This window comes from Diabrotica virgifera, chromosome 5 (genome assembly GCF_917563875.1).
Source record: "Diabrotica virgifera virgifera chromosome 5, PGI_DIABVI_V3a".
In the NCBI taxonomy this organism is placed as follows: Eukaryota; Metazoa; Arthropoda; class Insecta; order Coleoptera; family Chrysomelidae; genus Diabrotica; species Diabrotica virgifera.
The window spans coordinates 46292061-46315594 of record NC_065447.1 but is presented as its reverse complement, the minus strand read 5'-3'; the positions used below and the strand labels follow the sequence as shown (position 1 = coordinate 46315594).

Here is a 23534-nt window from a genome sequence, read left to right as displayed (position 1 = left end):
TTTAATAGGCTCCGTTTGTTTCATTAGCTTAATAGTTGTTGTTGCCTTATTATATATATTTGTAATTAAGTCGGTATATCTGTAGTCTATTCTGCTGTTTTGTAGGGAATTCTTTACTGCCCAGTGTTCCACACTATCAAATGCTTTTTCGAAGTCAATAAATGCCATGTATAGCGGGATATGATATTCGTTAGCTTTTTCGATTAATATCTTCATCGTTAAAAGGTGGTCACTTGTACTGAAGCTCTTTCTAAATCCGGCTTGTTCTCTTGCCTGGTATCCATCTAATTTAGTTGTTAATCTGTTTGTTAATATCTTGGTTAATAGTTTGTACATCACATTTAGTAAAGTTATGGGTCTGTAATTCTTTAGATCCTTTTTATCTCCTTTCTTAAATAGTAACAATGTTACTGCTTCGTTCCAAGTGTTGGGTATTTGTTTTGTCATTAATATTTTATTCATAAGTGTGTACAAAACTTCTCTAGTTGTTTTCCCACCATTTTTTAGCATTTCTACAGTTATCCCGTCTTTTCCTGGCGATTTATTGTTCTTCATCTCCTTGAGTGCTCTTTTTATCTCATTCTTACTGATTTCTGGTTGTAAGTCGGAATTGACATTTTTTAATTTTATTTGTAGTTGCTTAAGGATTTCTTGTGTTGGTTTCTGTTTTGTATTGTAGAGGTTTTTATAATATTCTTGTGTTATTTGTAAAATTTCTTCTATATTATTGGTCTCTATGCCTTCTTTGTTCTTTATACTATTAATCTGTATGCTTCCAAGCTGTGGTTTTAAGCACTTCATATTTTTATTTTGTTCAATGGTTTTTTCTATTTTTTCTTCCTGTACTCTCCTTTGACTTTCCTTGATGTTCCTTCTGATAGCTTTGTTCACCTCTTTGTAATCTTCTGTGTTTCTCTTATCTTGTTCTATTAATGTTTTTCTTTTGATCATGAGGTTTTTTGTTTCCTGGGATATATAGTTTTCCTTTTTTATTCTTGTTTGTGCTACCTCTTTTCCCGCCTTTGCTAATGTATCGGTTAATAGCTGATTTATTTCATCGATATTTTTGTTTTCCAAATCTCTGGTGGCCGGTATACTTTCCCTTATTTTTTGTTTATATTCCTCTTTTGCTTTCTTAAGTTTTCCCATATCTAGTTTCGATCTATTTTCCATTTTCTTTTTTGTTTCGAATTGGCTATTAATGCTGAGTTTGGCTCTGACAAGTCTATGATCACTACCGGTTGAGAAACGATTCAGTACTGTAACATCTTTGATGATAGCTTTTTGTATTGTAAAGATGTAATCTATTTCGTTTTTAGTATTGCCGTTGGGACTTATCCATGTCCATTTTCTTTGCGGTTTTTTGTTAAAAAACGAGTTCATAGCAAAAAATTGTCTCTCCTCCAAGTAGTTCATTAATGTATGTCCTCTATTATTTCTTTCGCCGTATCCATATTGTCCTATTCTGTGTTTGTCTTCGTCTATTTTTCCCCCTAATTTGGCATTGAAGTCTCCAATTATTAGCGTCAATTTAGTTTTCTTTTCTTCCACAGCGAGTGTTATTTCTTCGTCGAAGTTTTCAATATCTTCATCTTTATATGTGCTTGTTGGTGAGTATATCTGTATAATTTTCAACGACGTTTGGTGGATTGTATGTATCTAACGATTCTGAACCTATTTCAAACCTATTTCTAACTGAACCTATTTCAAACAAATACCTATTCCAGAAACCTAATGCGAGTTTCTGATTCCGAGGTGAAAAGACGATATATCGATCGCCCTAGCTTGTTCCTAGTTGTGCCACTATAGTCTTGCGCTGCATCAAATCTAAACGATCAAACTAGTGGGTACCTATAATTTTGTATTTTTAATCTAGAGGATGTATTTAATTTGATTTTTAAATGTATATATATATTTCTTACCACGTTTTTCCTACAATTCGTAAATCTATATAACAACTATTAAAACAAATTTTTCTTGCATGTAATTATAGGTTTTTAAATTACCTAAAGTCGAGGTTTATTCAGAATTCGTTTATGCGAATGGAAAATAAAGACACTAAGTTATTACAGAAGATAGGATCAATTAGATTATAGTCGTATAAATAAAAACATAATGCGAAAGAGTCAAAATTTTAAAAGTTTTAAATGACAACTATACCCGCCATGCCATAAATTAGAAATCTGAAATCTGTTACAGCCGTATCGACCTGAAATTCTTTTGAACCCATCACATTAAACAGATATTAGATGTTGGAATCGAAACACACGCCCCCGATACGTTTCTCTATGGTACCTATTCCGAGAGATCAGTTCAAGCAAAGAATACTCCATCCAACTTGGATGGAGTATTCTTTGGTTCAAGTTTCATTTCAAATCTCTTGCCCGTTCGTTCCGGAAAGTGTACTCAACTACGGCCGGCGCTAGAATCGAAACCGATGCCGTCAAAGTTTTGTCACTTGTAACTACGTGAAATAGTCGATAATCTGTGGATTGACACATATTCCGACGTACCCGCTCCAGTCTCCAGTTCCACCATGCCACAGTATAGAGAAGGAACCTCTGTATACTGTGACCATGCCATCCCTAATCGAAACGAACGTCACCGATGCGTTCCCTACTAACCCTACGGTTCTTTCGATGTCTAAATGGCTGTGCTAAAACCTATTCCGAGCGAGAATCCAGTTCGAGTTTATTGTAAATTGCGAATTGCGGTCGATGTGGCGCCGTTGGAATTAAAACCGATGCCATCGACTTTTTGTCACTGGTGCGTGGAATATACGGTTGGAACCTATTCCGAGGTACCTGCTCCAGTTCCATCATGCCATCTCTAAGCAGAAGTGAACAATGTCCCATTTTTATTAAAATTTTACTTAATATCGTCTAGACTAGATAGGGAATTTCTCGAAGTAAATAATATTTAAAAAATATTAATGCTCTTCCTTAAATAGGACTATGTCCTGTTTCTTCTGTTACAGTCTCTGCTGCGATCCGGAGCTACAGCTCTCCTACCATCGTTTTTTGGGTCTTCCTATGGGTCGCTTGGTGTTGTTGCTTCTGTGTCCTCGCCCATTTCGCCATACATTCAGGGTCCATCGGATCTACGTGGTCTCTCCACATTCGTCGTCGTGCTCTTGTCCATTTCACTACGTCTTGAACGCCTTGCTCTCTCAATGTGTCTTCCTTTCGTACTCTATATCTGAGTGTGATACCTATTATAGATGTTAGGGTTTTCATCTCTGTTGTTCTCATTTTTTGTTTGGTCTTTGTTGTCTCGGCCCTTGTCTCAGCTGCGTGTGTCAATACGTGTCTAACACATGTCTTATAAATGCGAACTTTGCTTTCACTGTCGTGCTAGGCCCAAAGGCGGTAACTAACATTTGATAAAATGGTGGCAAAATCGATTTCAAAATTGAATGCTAAAATTTTGGCCCGTTAGGGATTTATGGACTAGCTAATAGTTTTAATGCATGCATATATGCCCCAGTTTATTAAGGGAACCATTAATTATATTTTAAAACAAAGTTTTATATAAAAAGAGGTAGATACCGCTAAAAGGTTTTATCAAAACTTACTATAAAACTAAGCCTATTAGCGGTATGTGGTTTACAGTTGTGATTGATATGAAATAAAAAGCTTTTCTGTGTATTACAGTTTATTAAATTGAAAGAATTAAAGTACTATTAAATGTTATTATTTTGTTGAGCCACAATATGACAACAACAAATTGACAATATTTAGTTGTCGTTATATTTGTTTTCTTTCCAGAATCAATAAATATATAATATGTTATAATATATAATATCAGTACCATTTGGTCAGACGGTGCTAACTGCGTTTTTAGTCATTTTGTGTTTAGTGTACACAAATAATCAAAACAACATTCTTTATCGTTTAGGCAGACGCTGCTAAATGCACAACGGATATAATTTGATTGGCAGCATTGGTTATTCAATGATAAGAAGTGCACATTTTTCTGTTTATGCGTGATCATATTATCATAAGTATTGTTATCACACAATGATCAAAATACATTTTTCATTTTTTATGGTCAAATAGTGATAAGTGGTACAAGTCACTTGTGCATAAGTCACAAATGAGTATTTTTGTGGAATCAAATTGTATTAATTCATTGTTAAATGCATTCAATAGCATGAAACAAATATTTTGTAGTAGAGACCTCAGCCTAAATCTTAGAAAACGAGTAATAAATTATTGTTATGCCTTTTCTATTCTTGTGTATGTTGTGGAGACATGGACTCTTATTAAGCAATGTAATAATAGATTGGAACCATTTGAAATGTGGACATATCGAAGATTGCTGAGAATCTCCTGGACAGACAGAATAACCAATGAAAAGTACTAAGAAAAATAGAGCACAACAGGGAGATACTGGATTCCACCAAAATAAAAAAACCACAGTATCTGGATCATATGACACGTGGTGACAGTTATGAATTCTTTAAATTAATAATGCAGGGAAAGATTCAAGGAAGGCGCAGCATAGGTAGAAGAAAAATATCTTGGTGTGTATGCAGCTCAACTGAACTCTTTTGAGCTGTAGTGTCAAAAATTAGGATAGCAGTGATGATTGCCAACCATCATCGCAGATGAAGACATAGTGAAGACATAAAGATGACATACAGAAGAAAAGGAAGAAGAAATTCCACAAAAAAGTCAAATAATTCCAGAATAAAAAGATAATAAGTGATATTCTTTAACAATAATCATTTGGTCAAAACATGATAACTTGCAATTTTTTCAAATTTCTTTTTTATTTTCAAACTCTTGTCCCACTTTTTCGAGTCCGTAAAATAAATTGTAACATATCACATAGATTCACATATCTATTTATTCTGAAAATTGCTAATTCCTAGGTAAAACCTTAAACACAAACTCCCATAAACGGTTTTTTGTCTCTCCTATAAAGTAGTAAAAATGGGCATAACATCATCTGATCAAATGGTACAGATATATTATATTGGTTCATTAATATTAGGTAATGTTCTATTTGTGATTCAATATAGACAATTTAATAGACAACCGAACAACATACCTTGTGTCCGGTACATACACAACTAGTCCTGTCGCCAGGGGGGGTACAACGACCTCGTTAATTCAGATGGACTTACCCAAGTTTTTTTTATGTATTTTGACCCGTAGAACACGAATTTTTTGGGTAACAGTTGATCCGGATGTCGATAAGATTGTTATAGACCAAGAACTTGAGGAATCAAATAACAGCGATTTTTGGCAAAACAAAACAATGTTTTGTATTTTTTGGGTCATTTTAAGCAAAAAATATTTCTACAAGTTTTTTAGTAGGATGCACAGTTTTCGAGATAAACGCGGTTGAACTTTCAAAAAATCGAAAAACTGCAATTTTTAAACCCGAATAACTTTTGATTAAAAAATAAAATAGCAATTCTGCTTAGCGCCTTTGAAAGTTCAAGTCAAATTATGTCGGTTTTGATTATTTGCATTGCTAAAAATTTATTGTGTTATTGTTAAACAAAGCTACAAACAACTAGTGCGTGAGTGATGTTTCTATGATTTCTCATTTAAAATCGAACGAGTAGGTAGAATAGGTACTAGTGCAATCAAGACTATTTCTACGTTACATGCGGTAAAACGCATGTAAAAGCACGGGAAACCCTACGTGTTTATAGCTTTGTTAAACAATAAAAAAATAAATTTTTACCAATGCAAATAATCAAAACCGATATAATTTGACTTAAACTTTCAAATGCGGTAAGCAGACTTGCTATTTTATTTTTTAATCAAAAGTTATTTGGGTTCAGAAATTGCAATTTTTCGATTTTTTTAAAGTTCAACCGCGTTTATCTCGAAAACTGTGCATCCTACGAAAAAACTTGTAGAAATATTTTTTACTTAAAATGGCCCAAAAAATACAAAATATTGTTTTGTTTTGCCAAAAATCGCTGTTATTTGATTCCTCAAGTTCTTGGTCTATAACAATCTTATCGACATCCGGATCAACTGTTACCCAAAAAATTCGTGTTCTACGGGTCAAAATACATAAAAAAAACTTGAGTAAGTCCATCTGAATTAACGAGGCCGTTGTACCCCCCCTGGCGACAGGACTAAACACCTATTTAGTATTACAATGGTATTACCTCATAATTAACATTTTTTATAAAATCTTTTATAGTGCGTCTAATAATTTGGGCAGAATTGTACTTATACTAGGAAAAAACAGAATCCGTTCAGATTGTTATAGATGTTTAAACACCTGCTAATGTTAAGCGTTTTAAAAATTCTTCAAAACTGTGAATGTGATTGTAAACCATACTTTTGACTTTCTCAGCTATTTTTATTTTGTTTCTTAGCGACAAAGGTTTGCTATTTTACGACAGGTTGTTATAGAGCTTTTAAGATTTCTATGATCGCCGAGACCTACCCTAATATTATTATGCATTGTTATATTATTGGTTATTTCACAATATTATATTCGGGTAAATACCACTACCTACAGTAATTAGGGCAAATTTTAACATTTTATTAGTTGTATTGTACAAACTAGTTATATGTTATGATTAAAATATTATGACATTGTCTTTTAGAACGAAAAATACCTAATTATGGGATACATAAAATTTTTTAAATATGCAAACAAATTTTTGGATCATTATCCAGGTACATGACGCATTCTTAGAAAATTTATAAAGGAATAAAACCAGCATTTTTGTATAAAACTTAGGTAAACGATTCTCAAAAGATTAAGTAAAGATATCCCAAATCTACAATCTCGTATCTATAATAGCATTGCATAACTAGACTACTAGACATTGTCTAGTTAAACAAATGATAATAGCTTGTATTTAAACAAAAAAAAATGCAATCAATGGGACTGCTAATCCCATGTACGGCCAACAAAGGGTTTAAACATACAGAAAACTTTAAGTATGAAACAAACCTTGCGCCTGTACAGGCTGAACATATTTTTTTCCACCTCTTGTAATTGCTTTACAATAAATATTTTTTCTCTTTCTACAATATTGTCTTCAGTGGTTTCACCTCGTGTTTCACAACTCTTCCTCGACTCCTTGACTACTTGATTTTCTAAAAAAAAAAACAAAATATTTTAAGTCTCTTTTTCTAAAAATATTTGTGGACAGCGTGTGGATATATTATTAAGTTTTTAAAACCTAATTAAAAAAAGACATATTTTTTAAATATAAAAATATCTTACCGCCTAATTCAAGATATAAATCATCCACTTGGCGCAGATTCATATTGTTTAGGACAACATAATTGGTTAATTCTTGAAATACTATAAACAAAAATGAAAATACATTTCAATAGATATAATAATCTCGAAAGGTTCTTACCATCCTCGCTAATTATTTCTTTTACTAACACAACTCTTTTAACTAACACAATAATTTAACCTTGTAAAGTTAGGCCGAATTTACTTTGTAATACTAAGGCGATTTGGCGGTTTCTAAATGTAGGCGTAGCATTCTTGAAAGTAGATTAGCAGTAAGTGCCATATGCTACGGTATATGGACTGCAACTGTAGCAGATACCGTCAAAACGCCATAGTATTTAACATTTGCCGCCAAATGGCTTAGTATTTTAACTGAAAAGTGTAGATACCGCTACCAAAATTGCAATTTTATTTAAAATATGCTTCTACAACTCCAAAGACTTTATAAATATATACTAAATACCCTATTCTACCTAAAAATACAAAAATCTCATTTTCGATAAAAAATCAGTTTCCGCCTTTGGGCTTAGCACGGCAGTCAGTGCTCATATAAATATTTATTCCGCCAGATTATATCCCTCAGGAAACCAGATATTCTCGCCGCTTTTGTTGCCTGCTGGTTTGTGTCTTGTCGCAGATGCCTGTCGCTATATATTTCCACAAAAAAATTAATGAAATAAATAAAAATTAAAAACCTCAAGTCAAGTACGAGGTCGATATAAATATTTATATCGATGTATATTTTGAGATGGATGTGAGAGGTGGCATTTGGATTTTTGCAGATAAAATTAAGTGTCAACTTCAGTAATTATAATTGACTTAAGCTCCTTCTCAAATATGCCCGGAACATTAATAACAAAATTAAAATATTTAAAAATTTCGAAAAACATCGATTCTTTTCAAATTTCATTGATTATAACTTTAAAACGATTCATTTTGGAACAAAGTCGTAGGAAAATAAAATAAAGATAATTATTTTGTATGATACACGACTGGTTTAAAATGTCTTCAATTATTATCCTTTCTGCAAAATAGCAATAAATTCAAAATAAGGGGGCAAAATAAGCCTGTTTTTATTAAATGTTTTTTAACCACTTTGGTTGCACTTAGAACCTTCGTAATTATCTTAGAAAATTCTTACAACATACTTAATGCGTCCACCGAATTTCATTAAAATCGATATAATCGATTTTGCATAATACTTTTGCAATCTAAATTTTGTTAAAAAAGTTAAAATTCTTTAAAAACTTTCTGAACAAAAAGTAGACCATTTAGAAGGTTGCTTTTTTATATATATATATATATATATATATATATATATATATATATATATATATATATATATATATATATATATCAAGAGACGCTCTGCCTATCTAATACACTTATCAGAATTAAAATCGGATTATTTAAGCGGCCTCAGCACTGTTTTAAAGTTATAAACATTTTTTTGGCTTATAAACAAATATAGTGAGGACGTTTGAGTTGGAATAAATTCATTTTCTCGAGAACGGGCAACTCTGGAGATAAATCACGAAACAGGTCGATTTTTATATTTAAATTATAATTTTTTGGCATATACATATATATCTATATCATACTAGTGACGTCATCCACCTGGGTGTGATGACGTAATCGATGATTTTTTTAAATGAGAATAGGGATCGTGTGTTAGCTTTTTCGAAAGGTTGTTCAATTTTCTATTCATTAATATAGACATTAACATAATTATTTATACAGGGTGCCCAAAAATTTTTTTTAATTAATTGAGACAAAAAGAAGAAAGTATATAATTTATTTAATTCGAAATTCGAAATACATTTTCCTGTTGTCCTAAAACAGAAAAATATGTTTATTTGATAAATAACTGAAAAATGAATCTATTCCAACTCAAACGTCCTCACTGTATTTGTTTATAAACCAAAAAATTGTTTATAAATTTAAAACAGTGCTGAGGCCGCTTAAATAATCGAATTTTAGTTCTGTAAATTGCATTAGATAGGTATAGCGCCTCTTTATATGTAAAAAAATTAGCAAACTTCTAAATGCTCTACTTTTTGTTCAGAAAGTTTTTAAAAATTTTTACATTTTTAAAAAAATTTAGATTGCAAAATTATTATACAAAATCTATTAAGTCGATTGTAATGAAATTTGGTGGACGATTTAAGTGGGTTGTAAAAATTTTCTAAGCGAATTACGAAGGTTCTAAGTGCAACCAAAGTGGTTGAAAAATAGTGAATAGGAATAGGCTTATTTTGTCCCCTTATTTTGTATTTATTGCTAGTTTGCAGAAAGGTTAATAATTTGAGACATTTTTAACCAAACGAATATGAAGCAAAATTCAATTATCTTTATTTTACTTTGCTACGACTTTTTTCCAAAATGAATCGTTTTAAAGTTATAAGCAAAGAAAGTAGAAAAAATCGATGTTTTTCGAAATTTTTATATGTTTTAATTTTTTTATTAATGTTCCGGGCACATTTGAGAACGATCATAAGTCAATTATTATTATTGAAGCTGTCACCTTACTTTATCTGCAAAAATCCGAATGCCACTTCGCCGATCCAAAAATAGACCATAAAATGGTTAAAACAAAAAATTGTGCTGGTTGGCAGCTGAATCGTACGTGGCCATCGAAACCAATGACTAGAGAAGAAGAAGAACAGTACTCTGACGTATTGTCAAATATTATCCGTCAATGCATAATTGAGTTACTATCAAATTATTAGTGTTTGTTTTATGTCTTCTTTTCAAGACGAATATAACGATGAAGAAATTGAAATAACATTTGACAATCTCATCGAAGCCCTAAAAAGAGATTTTACGATAGCAGATAGACAATCTAAAAAATTAGTCTCCAGCATTCAGAAAGATGTATATGATACAGTTACTTTTTGGCTACAAAGTGATTTAGATTCGGAGGAAAATGATTTGAATAATAATCACAATGGGCGCATTTCAGGAGCAGATATGATTTCTACTGGCATCGTCAGAATCCATCACAAAGCAAGCCTCGACTTCAAGATTGTTCAACTTTACGACCAATATGAAGTAAATGAAATAATACAGAATATGAGGTTTGATCAAATCGAAAAGTACTTACATCTTATACCAGAGAAAATGTATGAAGACTTTAATAAACTAGATAGGGGGCTGCAAAGGTCAGTAAACAAGTTAAAAGCCCAAATAAACAAATACATAGAAGACGAAAATCATAACGACACTTCACATATAATGGAGGATCTTGATCGGAAATTTCACCATGACACCAAATATGCAAAGAAAGTTGTTCAAGAGAATTTGGGTACCTTGGGAATAAATCCGATTGGAAAAATTACTCCTGAAGAACAGGCCTCTGTACAGTTCGTACAACATGAAATATTTAAATTGGCTAACACTGTAAAACAAGATGTATTGTCTACAAAAATACAGGTGGATAAAACTACTGATGAGTTTAAGGCAGACTTTATGAAAAGATTTTTAAATACGCAGGAACATATTCAAGAGAAAACAAATGAAACACAACACAATGAAGAAAATGCGCAGAAATACATCCAGGAGAAAACAAACGAAGCCCAACATAATGATAATGATGCACATGAACACATCCAAGAGAAAACAGATGAAACACAACACAACGATGATAATGCGCAGGAACATATCCAAGAGAAAACAGAAGAAACTCAACACAACGATGATAATCCCTTATGAATATTAATGTAAAATTAACTGCACTATATTGTGATTAGAAATAAAAAAATCAATAAAAACTTTGAAACACTTCTGAAACTATTTTCTTATGGCATGTCCAAAATAAATATTGTTATGATTTTACTTATTTATCATTAGCTTTATTTCAATATTATTTTCCTTCTTTACGTACCATCTTCGAAACGAAGGTTGGCAATCATTATTGCTATTCTAAGTTTTGACACCAAATCCCAAAGAGTTCAGTAGAGCTGCGTCTAAACCATTCTCTTAGGTTTCTCAGCCAGGACATTTTTCTTCTACCTATGCTGCGCCTTCCTTGAATCTCTCCTTGCATTATTAATTTTAGGAATTCAGATCTATCACCACATGTTAGATGACCCAGATATTGTAGATTTCTTATTTTGATGGAATCCAGTATCTCCCTGCCGTTCTCTACTTTTCTTAGTACTTCTTGATTGGTTATTTTGTCTGTCCAGGAGATTCTCAGCATTCTTCGATATGTCCACATTTCAAATGCTTCCAATATATTGAGGCATCGTTTATCAAGGGTCCATGTCTCCACACCATACAAAAAACAGAAAATATATAACACTTTAGTACTCGTTTTTAAGATTGAGGTCTCTACTACATAATATTTGTTTCATATAATTGAATGCACTTCAAACCTTTTCTATGCTAACTCTGATTTCTTTGGTATAATCGTTTGTTTCATTCATGAATGAAACCTTAATTTATTTAGTCTCATTGGTTAATCTTATTAATGATTCAATCAAATATTTAAAACACTTGATTTATATTATTCTTTATTTTTAATTTATTTACATACTAAAGCATATATACTAACACACCATTTATATCTAATCCATTCATCATCGATTAACTATTTTAAATGGGAAATAAGCCACAATTTTACCAAAAAAATGAATTTGTTAACGTTTCGACGCCCAAGTCGGGTGTCGTTTCAAAATACAAAATAATACTAAATAAACAAAAATGTTGTTACTTAGTTTACTAAGCGTAAGCGTCTATTTGTTACCGTGATTTGTCATTATGTCCGAGAAACCATATAAACAGTGCGGTTGTGGGTCATTGGTAGAACATTCGACTACAGATCGAGAGGTTCCGGGTTCAAATGCGGACAATTGATATTCTTTTTTTATTTTTATTTTTGGATTTTTGGAAAGTGGTAAGTATTAAAATTAGTTTAATATTTAAATAAAATAAAAATAAACTGTAAGTATTTTATTTCGTTGAAATCATTTAATAGAAGTATAACTTCTTACGTGCGTACAAAGTACACACGCATTCTTTTTTTAGTTAATTTTGTTGCCATCCTAGGTATTTACTGAGAATCAATTTTATCGAACTTATTTTATAAGACATTTTGTGTAAAAATACAAACACAATTTACCAAGTTTATCCAAAAATATTAACAGTAGCGTACAGTGACCCTGTTCTTTATGTTCACGGGCGAGGGATGGGTCGCGAATATGAAAAAACGTCAAAAAGTGGGTCGCCAGACATAAAAGGTTGGGAACCACTGGTCTATTATATTTGTTAATAGTTATGGTAAGTATAAATTTTAAAATTATTTTTATAAGCTTAACTTTAACGAACCAAATAAACTTATTACGATCAGTAAAATAAAAAAATTGATGAGCTTTCCGTGAAAAACGTATTTTTTTTTTCATCACGGAATCAGCATAAATATTGTATTACAATGCTATCAGCAAATTATGGTTTCTTTTATTGCCCGACAAACTATATATATTTTTCAACGCAGCTATTTTTTAAATTTTAAATTTAAAGGTTCTGCTAACAGGACTTTCTAATAGGTAAGTAAATGCATTTTTCTACGATCGTTTAATAACATGCTCATTATTCACTATTTTTTAATAGTTATATAATTATATAATAACACCCATTACTTTACCCGTGAGTAATAGTTCATTACTCACGGGCTATTAATCACGGGCTGAAGTTAGGTTCAAGTGGTGCATGACACTTTTAATTAGTCGTATATAAACTACAAATAAAATTACCCAAACTTGTTTATATAATACAATAATTATTAATATCAATAATTAATTTCTAAAAATGTTTAAAGATTTTAACTTTAACAGTCAGTATATTTTTACCTTTATACCTTGTTTACTATCAATTTTGACGTTTATCATTTTCAATGACCGTGACATTAGCGTATTTCCTGTGTTTATTGGAATTTATAACTTGTATTTTTATTATATAGTTAAATATAAATGTACATATTCTTTTTCTCATGATCATCTTTCAGTGCGTCACAGTTTTTCGATTTCTTTCTAACGCATTAAATTGTATGTGACAGAAAAAAAGGCACGTCGGTGATTACTTCTAGTTCTGTGATTATTCTAGTTGTCGATAGATGGCGCCATAATTAAAAAAAAATTTTAATTAGATAATAATATTACAAATATAATCTGTATAATTTATAAGACTATACAAATCAAAGAAAATACCATTTTATAAATGCAAGAAACACATTTGATTTGTTTTTATTCTAAATTGAAAATAAAATGTGACAACTGTCAGATTTAACTAAAATGTCAGGTTAGAATAAATGTCATAAATGTGTATTATCACGGACTTACCCTTTTTCCTATCATTTGTGACGCACTGAAAAATGATCATGAAAAGGACAATACCTACAGATAACATAATATACAGAATAATATACAGAAAACGAAGACCAACTATTATAGTTAATCAGGATAACCAGGTGGTGCTAGGTGAAAAAGAGAAAATTCATATATGGGAAAACTATATTCAGGAGCTCTTTCATGACGAAAGACCCATGAGTGAAGTTGATACAGACGACCAGCTGACTGGCCCTTCAATTACTAAAGAGGAAATAGAAAAGGCAATATTATATTCAAAAAACAATAAGGCACCTGGACCTGATGAAATCCCTTCAGAAATACTCAAACTACTAGATGAAAGGGGAATTTCAGCACTACATAAATATTTAATTTTATTTATGAAACTGGTTGCTATCCTCAGCAGTGGTTGCTCTCTACATTTATTCCCCTACCCAAAAAAGTCAATGCAAAAAGATGTGAGGATCACAGACTCATTAGCCTGATGAGTCACACTTTAAAAATATTCTTAAAAATACTACATCAAAGATTATACAAAAAATGTGAAAGGGACATCAGTGATTCTCAGTTTGGGTTTAGGCAAGGTTTGGGAACAAGAGAAGCAATAGTAGCAACACAGGTGTTGGTCCAAAATTGTTACGATCAGAGGAAGGACGTATTCCTGTGCTTTCTAGACTACGAGAAAGCGTTTGATCGTGTCCAACATCACAAGTTAATGCAGATCCTCAAGAAGCTTGATATAGACCAAAAAGACATAAGATGCATTGAAAACTTGTACTGGTATCAGGCAGCACAATTAAAAATAGACAATTCTATATCCAAATCCATACATACAAGAAGGGGTGTTCGGCAGGGATGTGTGCTTTCCCCTCTTTTATTTAACATTTTTTCGGAAGCCATATTTCAAGAGTCTTTGGAAGATGCAGAGATGGGAATCAAAGTGAATGGAGTATTAATCAACAACATACAATATGCTGATGATGCTGTCTTAATTTGCGACAACATAGCAGATCTTCAACAACTTGTCACTATAATCGGAGAATACAGTAAGCGAATGGGATTAGAGATTAATACCAAAAAGACCAAATTCATGATCATCTCCAGAAACTTGGATGCATTTGAAAACTCCACCATAACACTGAATACTAAGTCCATTGAGAGAGTGAGCAAATTCAAATACCTAGGAACGTGGCTTTTTGAAGACTGGGCATCGGACAGGGAAGTAAAATGTCGCATTGAGCAAGCTCGACAAGCTTTCGTAAAATTCAGGAAGGTACTGACCTGCTCAGAGTTCGACCTTACACTGAGACTAAGGTTTACTAAATGCTACGTGTGGTCGGTGCTGCTATATGGCATAGAGGGCTGGACACTCAAAACGAGGGATATAAACAGATTAGAAGCCTTCGAAATGTGGCTTTATCGCAGTATCCTAAAGATACCATGGACGGCGAAAGTCACAAATGTGGATGTCCTTAAAAGAATCAACCAAGAACGTCAGCTTTTCGAAAACATCAAGAAAAGAAAAAGGGCGTATTTGGGTCACATCATGCGAAACGAAAAATACCAGTTCCTTCAACTTATAATCCAGGGTAAAATTGAAGGCAAGAGAGGAATAGGACGCAAGAAAATGTCCTGGCTCCGAAACATAAGGCAATAGACAGGGATTACTGACATACAATCACTGATACACATTGCAAGAAACAGAGAGTTAATGGAAAATGTGATCGCCAACATCCATTAGTGGATTTGCATTTGAAGAAGAAGAAGTACATACCTACATTATAACTTCATAAAATACATCCACCGATAACAGCCATTTCTTGTTTATTACATTGGTATACACATTACATTTCCTATTTATTACAAATTTGTGTTTATAATTTTTCGGAAACGAATATAACTTGAATTGATAGGGATTTTCAACAACAGTTATTTGTTTCGAGCATCTGTCATATATGTTGTATAATATGTGTATATTAATATTATACACAGATTATACAACATAATGACAGAAGCTCGAAAATTTCTTGTTGAATTTTTTACAATACATAAGACAGCGTTTGATAATAGTAGGCAACCAATTATTCAGCCGTGTATTACTGGTAAACAAAATATATTTTTGTAAAAATTATAATTTCAATCTCGAGTAGTTGATAATATTTTTTACTAATTAACATAAAAAAAGGTCGAAGAAAAAGTATACTATTCTACTTGCATGTAATTGCTATTACTCACGATCATTACACGCTCATTGAATAATATACTAGTTTTTTTGTTGATTATACTAATTTAGTATTTTTTTGTAGGTTTAAGTTATAAAGACAAAAAAAAGTTAAGCGATGAATAGGTTACCTATATTTATTGCTCTATTGCTTTTGATCACTGTTTTACATTCCCAAGCTTGGGAGAGTAATTTTATAAGGAGTAGGATATTATTTGCTGATCAACGGATAGATTCAGAATCTAGCAAATATGAAAGCTGGTTTACTCAAAATTTAGATCGTCTTAACCCAAACGATGAGAAGAACCAGCAACAGGTAAAAGTTTATATAAGATTTTGGAAATATATTAATTACTGAATGTTACACATGCTTCGGCTTTATGACCAAAAATGAAAATTTAAATTATAATAATGGTAGTAGAAATATAATATACCTACAGGTAAATTTTATTTTGTTAAAATTATATCTAGACACTTCTCCAAGAAATTAACGCGCCACCTTAAAAATGGGTCATTTTTGATTTCTCGAATTTTCTAAACCTGTTGTCCGATTTAAGTGAATTTTTAATACGTTATAGACTTACTCTTTAACAATATTGCTGTAATAATATTGTTGCTAGAGAGGAAAATTATTGCCATTGTATGCCGGGTGCACCAATCAAACTGTGTTTTTTCTCAAATTTTCAAATAAATCCTGTGGAATATTCCAGGATTTATAAAATACTGAAATTAAAACCCAGCTATAGCCTCAGGTTTTCTTAACATTCTATTATTTGATTCATTCGCTTATGTTGGATAATAAAAAAGTTAGGTACTTTAATAACTAGCCATGTTCTTTATCAGTACAGGGTGTTTTTCTAAATAAGTATGACAAACTTTAAGGGGTAATTCTGCATGAAAAAATAATAATGCTTTATAAACATATTTCTGCAAATGCTTCGTTTCCGAAATACGGGATATTGAATTTCTTCTTACAAATTGACGATTTATTTATTTTTCTAAAACCGGTTGAGATTTGCAAATAAAATTTTAGTAAGTTTTAAGAAGTAATTATGGAGCATTTTTTTACATACAATTAAGAATTTTATATTCACTATTGGCGGGCATACGGGTAATATGACCTGTATGAACGCCAATGGAGAATATGAAATTCTTAATTTCATTTGCATATCTCAATCGGTTTTGGTTCAATAAATAAATCGTGAGTTTGTAAGAATAAATTCAACATCCCGTATCTCGGAAACGAAGCATTTGCGCATATATGTTTATCAAGCAAGCGGTCATTATTTTTTCATGCAGAATTACCCCTTAATAGTTATCGCACTTATTTAGAGACACCCTGTACTGATGAAGAACATAACTAACTGTTAAAGTATGAGACAAAAAGAAGAAGTAATTTATTTAATTCAAAATACGTTTTACTGTACGATCTATTTTGATAGATTTTTAAAAAATATTAAATATGTATTTCTCAGTTTTTCGATTTGTTGTTCATTTATCGAAATATTCACTTTTTTGTGAAATTTTGTGACTCGCCCAATATCTAGTGTTCTTCGTACTTAACTTACCTTGTCTTAAGAGGCTACAGTAACGATCAACAGGTAGCAACAAACGCGGTCCAAGATTGCGGCTGTAATTTTGAATATTTTGTCGAGATATTTGGCACACATATTCCTAATATAATAAAGAATGGCGGTACAGAGCAAAATTTGAGAAATATATTAGTATGTGTAAATTACTCTGTAATTAATTACAATAGTAAAAAACGAGCCTGTACCGCCATTAAGAAGAACCAAAAAATACACTTTCTTCAAATGAACTTTTTTATCCCATGCCTAGATTTTGTGTAATTTTGGACCTACTAATTTTTTTTATTTCTAACAAGAAATCGAACATATTATATCTAATAACTAATTAGGCAACATAGAGAAATTATTGTCACTGTCATATTGACAAAGCTGCGTTAGATTTTCTCTTACTGTTCAGCGATATCTGTTCAGTGCAGTAGTGTATTATTTTAAGAATTCGTTATTGTTGCTTCATAGGAAAGTAGTGTTTATTTTCAGTTAATTTATTATATTTTTGTGTAATAGAACTAAGTTGTTAGTCTATTTGAAAAAATAGATTATTGTTAGTTGTGAGTTTTAGCTATATGTAGGTAGGTAAGTGTATTTCACGTAAAAATATTTCGAATTGTAATGCGAGTATATGTTAGAGTGCCTTTGGCGCTCTATGAACTAAATAAAATAAGACGGCTCTTGTTTCGCTTCACAACGAAATGATTATTTATTATTATTATTTCGTGCAAATACCTATGTTAACATAAAATTTTCTCCCATTTTGGTTTATTTTTATAAATATTTATTTACTTATAACAAAATTGTTTTCTATTACTTTCATTTAGCGCGCCTATGAGTTAATGTCACATTTAAGTTATGTCAAATATTGTCGAACAATCCCGAAGCACTGTTGCCAAAGTTTCGTAGACCTTACGAAAAAAGATCTGATACTATATCTCGAAGTTATATTGATTACACGCTACTGTATGCTCTTAATCTGAGGTTTTAGAGTTTTTATAAGGATAGATTTTTTTGCTGACTGCCCCCAACGCTCGTCCCTGTATTAAGAGTCCATATATGGTATGCGTACATTTAAAGGGTACAAGATTTCTCCCATGTGATTTTCTGACGTTCTCGAGTACACTTTGGCTTACCCACCATAATAGTATCATTATAAATAAAAAACTAACATATGTTTTTATAAAACATAGACTCAACCCCGGAAATGTAGAACCAGAAGTGCAGATATACGACGGAGATGCAAGGTGGACAACATTAATAACTGGGTGAATAACAGAAAAGTAGAATGGAATGACCACATGAGCCGAATGACAACAAATAGAGTAGTCAGAACAGCGAGGTACGGTTCCCCAATAGGAAGACGATCAGTGGGAAGACCACGAAAACGATGGAACGAAAACTTACTAAAGGCACATTGAGAAACAGACAGAGTTATGTCTACACAAAAGGAAGAAGAAGAAGAGTAACTCCGGAAATCATTAAAAAAATTTTTAAACGATGTCAAGAGTAGAATGTCAAACGACAAACAACAATGATGATTATGATAGTCTCTAATTTTCATTTCAATCAATTGTGGCTTAATCCCATATTGGTAAGGCAACATTTTGAATGAATTGTATTTTTTTTTCTCTGATTCTGGCTTTGGTTTAGAACTAGAACCTTTAGCCACGTAATTGTATAACTTATCACTAAGTCAGGGGAGTAACGTGTAGTGTGTGTGTTGAGTAAGTGTCTTGTTACTTTGCAAAGTCGACGTCATTATCTTTGCAAAGAGACGCTAATTGTTTCCGAACGTCTGCGGTCCCTCCGGTGAGTACCGATCCCACAAGGACAGAAACTATGTTTCATTTATTAATTTATAATAAACGAAAAATTTCTGACCCTGGTAGGATTCGAACTCCCGACCTTTCGTTTCAAAGTATTTTATCTCCAAATGTATAAAACAAAGTTGAAGGTCAAATAGGTACTGACGTGGAGATAAAATATAAGAGTTTACTAAAAATAAGCCAATAAATAGTCCAGAGAAATAAGATTTTTCTCGTGACACATCCCCCTCCAGGCCGAAACCAAATTTTTTGAGTGGTATGGACATCTATATTAATAACCTTTATGTTTCCTGCAGTAGATTTTGATGATATACATAGTTATAAACAAATTTAATAATGAAGATCAAAAAACGGTAAATTTTTGCTTTTTTCGTCTATAACCAAAAAGTTAGCATTTTAAACAAATTTGAGAGTAAGAAACTCATAAATCGTCTAAAAAATTTCAATATGGCGTTCGCTGAATATGTCTATCCTTATTGGTTGCTTAGAAAATTGCAAAATAAATCATAAATTTTGAGTTTTTATAAATATTCATCTTATGTAAAAACCTTAGAACCTTCTTATTACACGCATTGCTGAGACTTCTGGTGCTTAAATTACATTTTAAATTTCAAAGCAATTGGTCAAATAGTTTAAAAGTTATTTAATTTGTTTTTCCCAAACTCATTTCAACACTATAAGTCAGAAAATTATGAGGTTAAAGTAAGACTTCTGACAATTTATGGAAGACGAAGATTTATACTATTGACTTAATTAAAGAAAATGACAAAAAGTAATTTTAAACAGTGTAAAATTATTTTGCAAAAACACGTCGATTTTTTGCTTACTTATAAACAATTAGAGTAACTTTTTAATTGTTACCCGTAGAAAAATTATTTTTTCATATTTAGAAAGACTGAATTTTTATACACATTTAGAAAGAAAAACAATTGTCCTAGGACAATTAGGGACGAAGTTAGCCTCCCCCCTTTTTTAATTCACATGTTTTTGCAAAATAATTTTGCAGTAATTAGAATTACTTTTTGTCATTTCTTTTTAATTAAATTAATAGTATAAATCTTCTTGTTTCATAAACTATCCAAAGTATTAGTGTAACTTCATCATTTTCTGACTTATAGCGTTGCAAAAAAATGAATTTGGGATAAACAAATTAAATACCTTTTAAAATATTTGACTGCTTTGAAATTTAGAGTATGATAAGCACCAGAAGTCTCAGTATTCCGTGTAATAAGAACGTTCTAAGTTAATTTTTACATAAGTTATGGATATTTATAAAAACTCAAAATTTATGATTTATTTTGCAATTTTCTAAGCAACCAATAAGGATTGATATATTCAGCGAACGCCATATTGAAGTTTTTTATACGATTTATGAGTTTCTTACTTTATGAGTTTCTTATGTGTTTTTTTGGTTATAGACAAAAAAAGCAAAAATTTACCGTTTTTTGATCTTCATTTGTTTATAACTATGTATATCATCAAAATCGGCTGCAGGAAACATAAAGGTTATTAATATAGATCTCCATACTACTCAAAAAATTTGGTTTCGGCCTGGAGGGAGTTGTGTCACCAACAGGATATTTTTTTCCTTATTTCTCTGAACTAAAACGGTAAAGTTTTAAAATCACAAATACTAGTAGTCCATTCAGGGATTTCACCTCTCAATCTTTCATCTCAATTTCGGAACCCCAATAAGATGACGAAAAAGTTTACCACTCCTTCCACTGGGCTTCCCCCTTACATAGAGGGAGACGGAAACATCTATTTACCAAGAATCTGTACGTAGAAGAAAACAAGAAAACGTAGATTCAAACGAGAAATGTAGCTGAGATAATTTTAAACAAAAATGTTTTTTGTGTAGAAATGACCTGTTCTCTCAAAAACAAAGCTTGATTCGCATGCTTATTAGAAAATATTAAATGTTTTCTAAAAATAAATAAACAACTTAACAGATACTCGACGATGTTATCTGACAAAGTCGCATGCAGGACCGTCTCAAACCGGGGGTGCAAGCGGTGCGAGGCACCCGGGCGCCAAGTCCAAGGGACGCAAGCAGAACATTTGCTAGGCTCAAACTTAGGCTTTTTGGACTTTAAAAATTTTCGAAATTCCTTTAAAAAAACTACATATAACAAAAATATACAAGTGCGCTTTCAGTATTTTTTACAAAGGCTATTAATGCTTACTACACCTACGATAAGCAAATGAAATATGAAACCCATTTAGATTATTCCAAAAATAATTTCAGAAAGGTGACTCGTAATTTTGACCAATATTGAATGTCGAATTTCACACAAGGAACAACTTACTATTGTTGTTAGGTTCGTTTATCTCAATTCGTCAACAAAGCTTGCCGAAGTTAGAGAGAATTTTCAGGGTTTTTTACCGCTTACTGATACTACCGGACAAGGATTATCTAATTATTTATTAGAATTTTTGAAATTAATGAATATTGATTTTGATGATTTACGAGTCCAAGGGTATGATAATGGGGCAAGTATGAGAAGCAAAAATATTGGCCTTCAAAAAAAATTTTAGACATGAATCCTCGTGCGTTTTATGTTCCTTATGCGGCTCACAGACTTAATTTAGTGCTAAATGATGCTGCTAAATGCTCATTGGAAATAATAAATCTTTTTCAGTTGTTCAAGAAATTTATGTTTTTTTCGCATCAACATTACGGTGGAATGTCATAATGAATGAGATACCCACCTTTACATTAAAACCGCTTTCAAATACACGATGGGAGAGTAGAATTGACCCATTAAAAATATACTTCGTTTTAATATGGGGAAAATTTACGATGCATTATACTGAATTTTTGACAACAAGTACGACAATGACACAAGAAACATCGCAAGCTCATTGATGACAAAATTAAAGAACTAAGTTTGTCTGCTCTGTCGTGACTGGTAAAATATTTTAGCAAAGGTCAATATTATTATAGTATCAAGTTAGTAAATATTTAGCCAACAACCGCACCGACACTGCGTTTGAGCAGATATGAATTGACTCAGTACTAATTGCTAAAGAACTCCATTGCGAAACTAAATTTTCTGAAACTGTTCGTCCACGTCCCCGAAAAAGGCATTTTAATTACGAGGCTGCAGACAAGCCTCTGTTAGATCCAAAACAAAATTTTTAAGTTAACTTCTATTATTATTTATTGGACATTGCCATTGCAAAATTACGTGAAAGATTTGAAATGTTGAGGGAACATAATCATTATTATCGTTCTTGGAAAATATTGTTACAACTTTTTCAAAGTAACTTTATTCAAACTCAAATACAGTATAAACTTTAACAAACTGATAACTGTCGACTACTAAATCTGAATTACAACTGAACTATCAAATGTCAAACACAATGTTTATATAGTTTTCTGACGTTCTAGACGTCACCAGACATTTCTGGGTTATTCCATGACATCCAGAACATTCTCGTACGTGACTACTTCTTCTTTCACGTCGAGGGACTCTTTCTATGTAGGAACAATCTACGGAACTGTCATAACACTGCTCCCTCCTTTATAGTTATTCGCCTCGAATAACTGGTCTATCAGGGTCTGGTTGAAGCCAACAGGGTGGATCAGTTCCATGATATGGGGCTAATCTCTCAATGTGAACTACCTTGGGTTTACTTCTCGCTGAAAACTGGATGCGGTAGACTAGGTCAGCGGTTCTCAACCTTTTTTACTCAGCGACGCACTAACGTACTCCTTACAGATTCGCGACACCCTTATATGTACAAATTTTTGCTAGTGGTAGGTAAATACAGATGAATATATTAACTCTTTATACTTATATATGTATATAATCGGTTTAAAACGTCCTCCGACGTCTTCCGATGCCCAATCTCCATGCATCTCTATCTTCCCAAAGGTCTTCGTCTAAACCTCTCTCTCGGATCTCTCTGTCTATTCCTTCTCTCCAGCTCTTTCTGGGTCGGCCTCTTTTTCTCTTTCCATGTGGTGACCAATCTAGAATCTGTTTTGGCAGACGGTGTTCTGGCATTCTCTGCACATGTCCATACCACTTTAGTTGTTGTACTCTTATATCCTCGACAATCGTATGTGTGACTCCCATAATCTCTCGTATACGTTCGTTATTAATTCTTTCGAGTTTTGATTTTCCTGCGGCACGTCTCCAGTAGTCCATCTCCGTGGCTTGTAGTGTTCTTTCAGTAGTTTTCTTTAACTGCCACACGTCACTTCCATACATTACTATGCTCTTTATAATAGTGTTGTATATTCGATGTTTATTCTTTTTGGATATATGTTGATCCCAAATAATACTATTTAGTTGAGATATGGCCCTTCTACCTTGAGTGTTTC

At 32.1% G+C, this 23534-nt stretch overlaps 1 protein-coding gene across 2 annotated transcripts in view; it reads left to right on the top strand.

Annotated features, from left to right (window-relative positions):
- Positions 1 to 12598: 12598 nt before the first annotated feature.
- Positions 12599 to 23534, top strand: part of LOC114331179 (gamma-interferon-inducible lysosomal thiol reductase) — a 90110-nt gene continuing 79174 nt past the window's right edge. The window contains exons 1-2 of one of the 2 annotated variants that reach the window (XM_028280674.2): positions 12599 to 12776; positions 15881 to 16111. In XM_028280674.2, coding sequence (XP_028136475.2) covers positions 15914 to 16111 — 198 coding nt within the window. In that variant the 5' untranslated portion in view covers positions 12599 to 12776; positions 15881 to 15913. Of the gene's footprint in view, positions 12777 to 15880; positions 16112 to 23534 lie in introns of those variants that run through there. The other variant, XM_050652463.1, reaches the window with a different exon arrangement.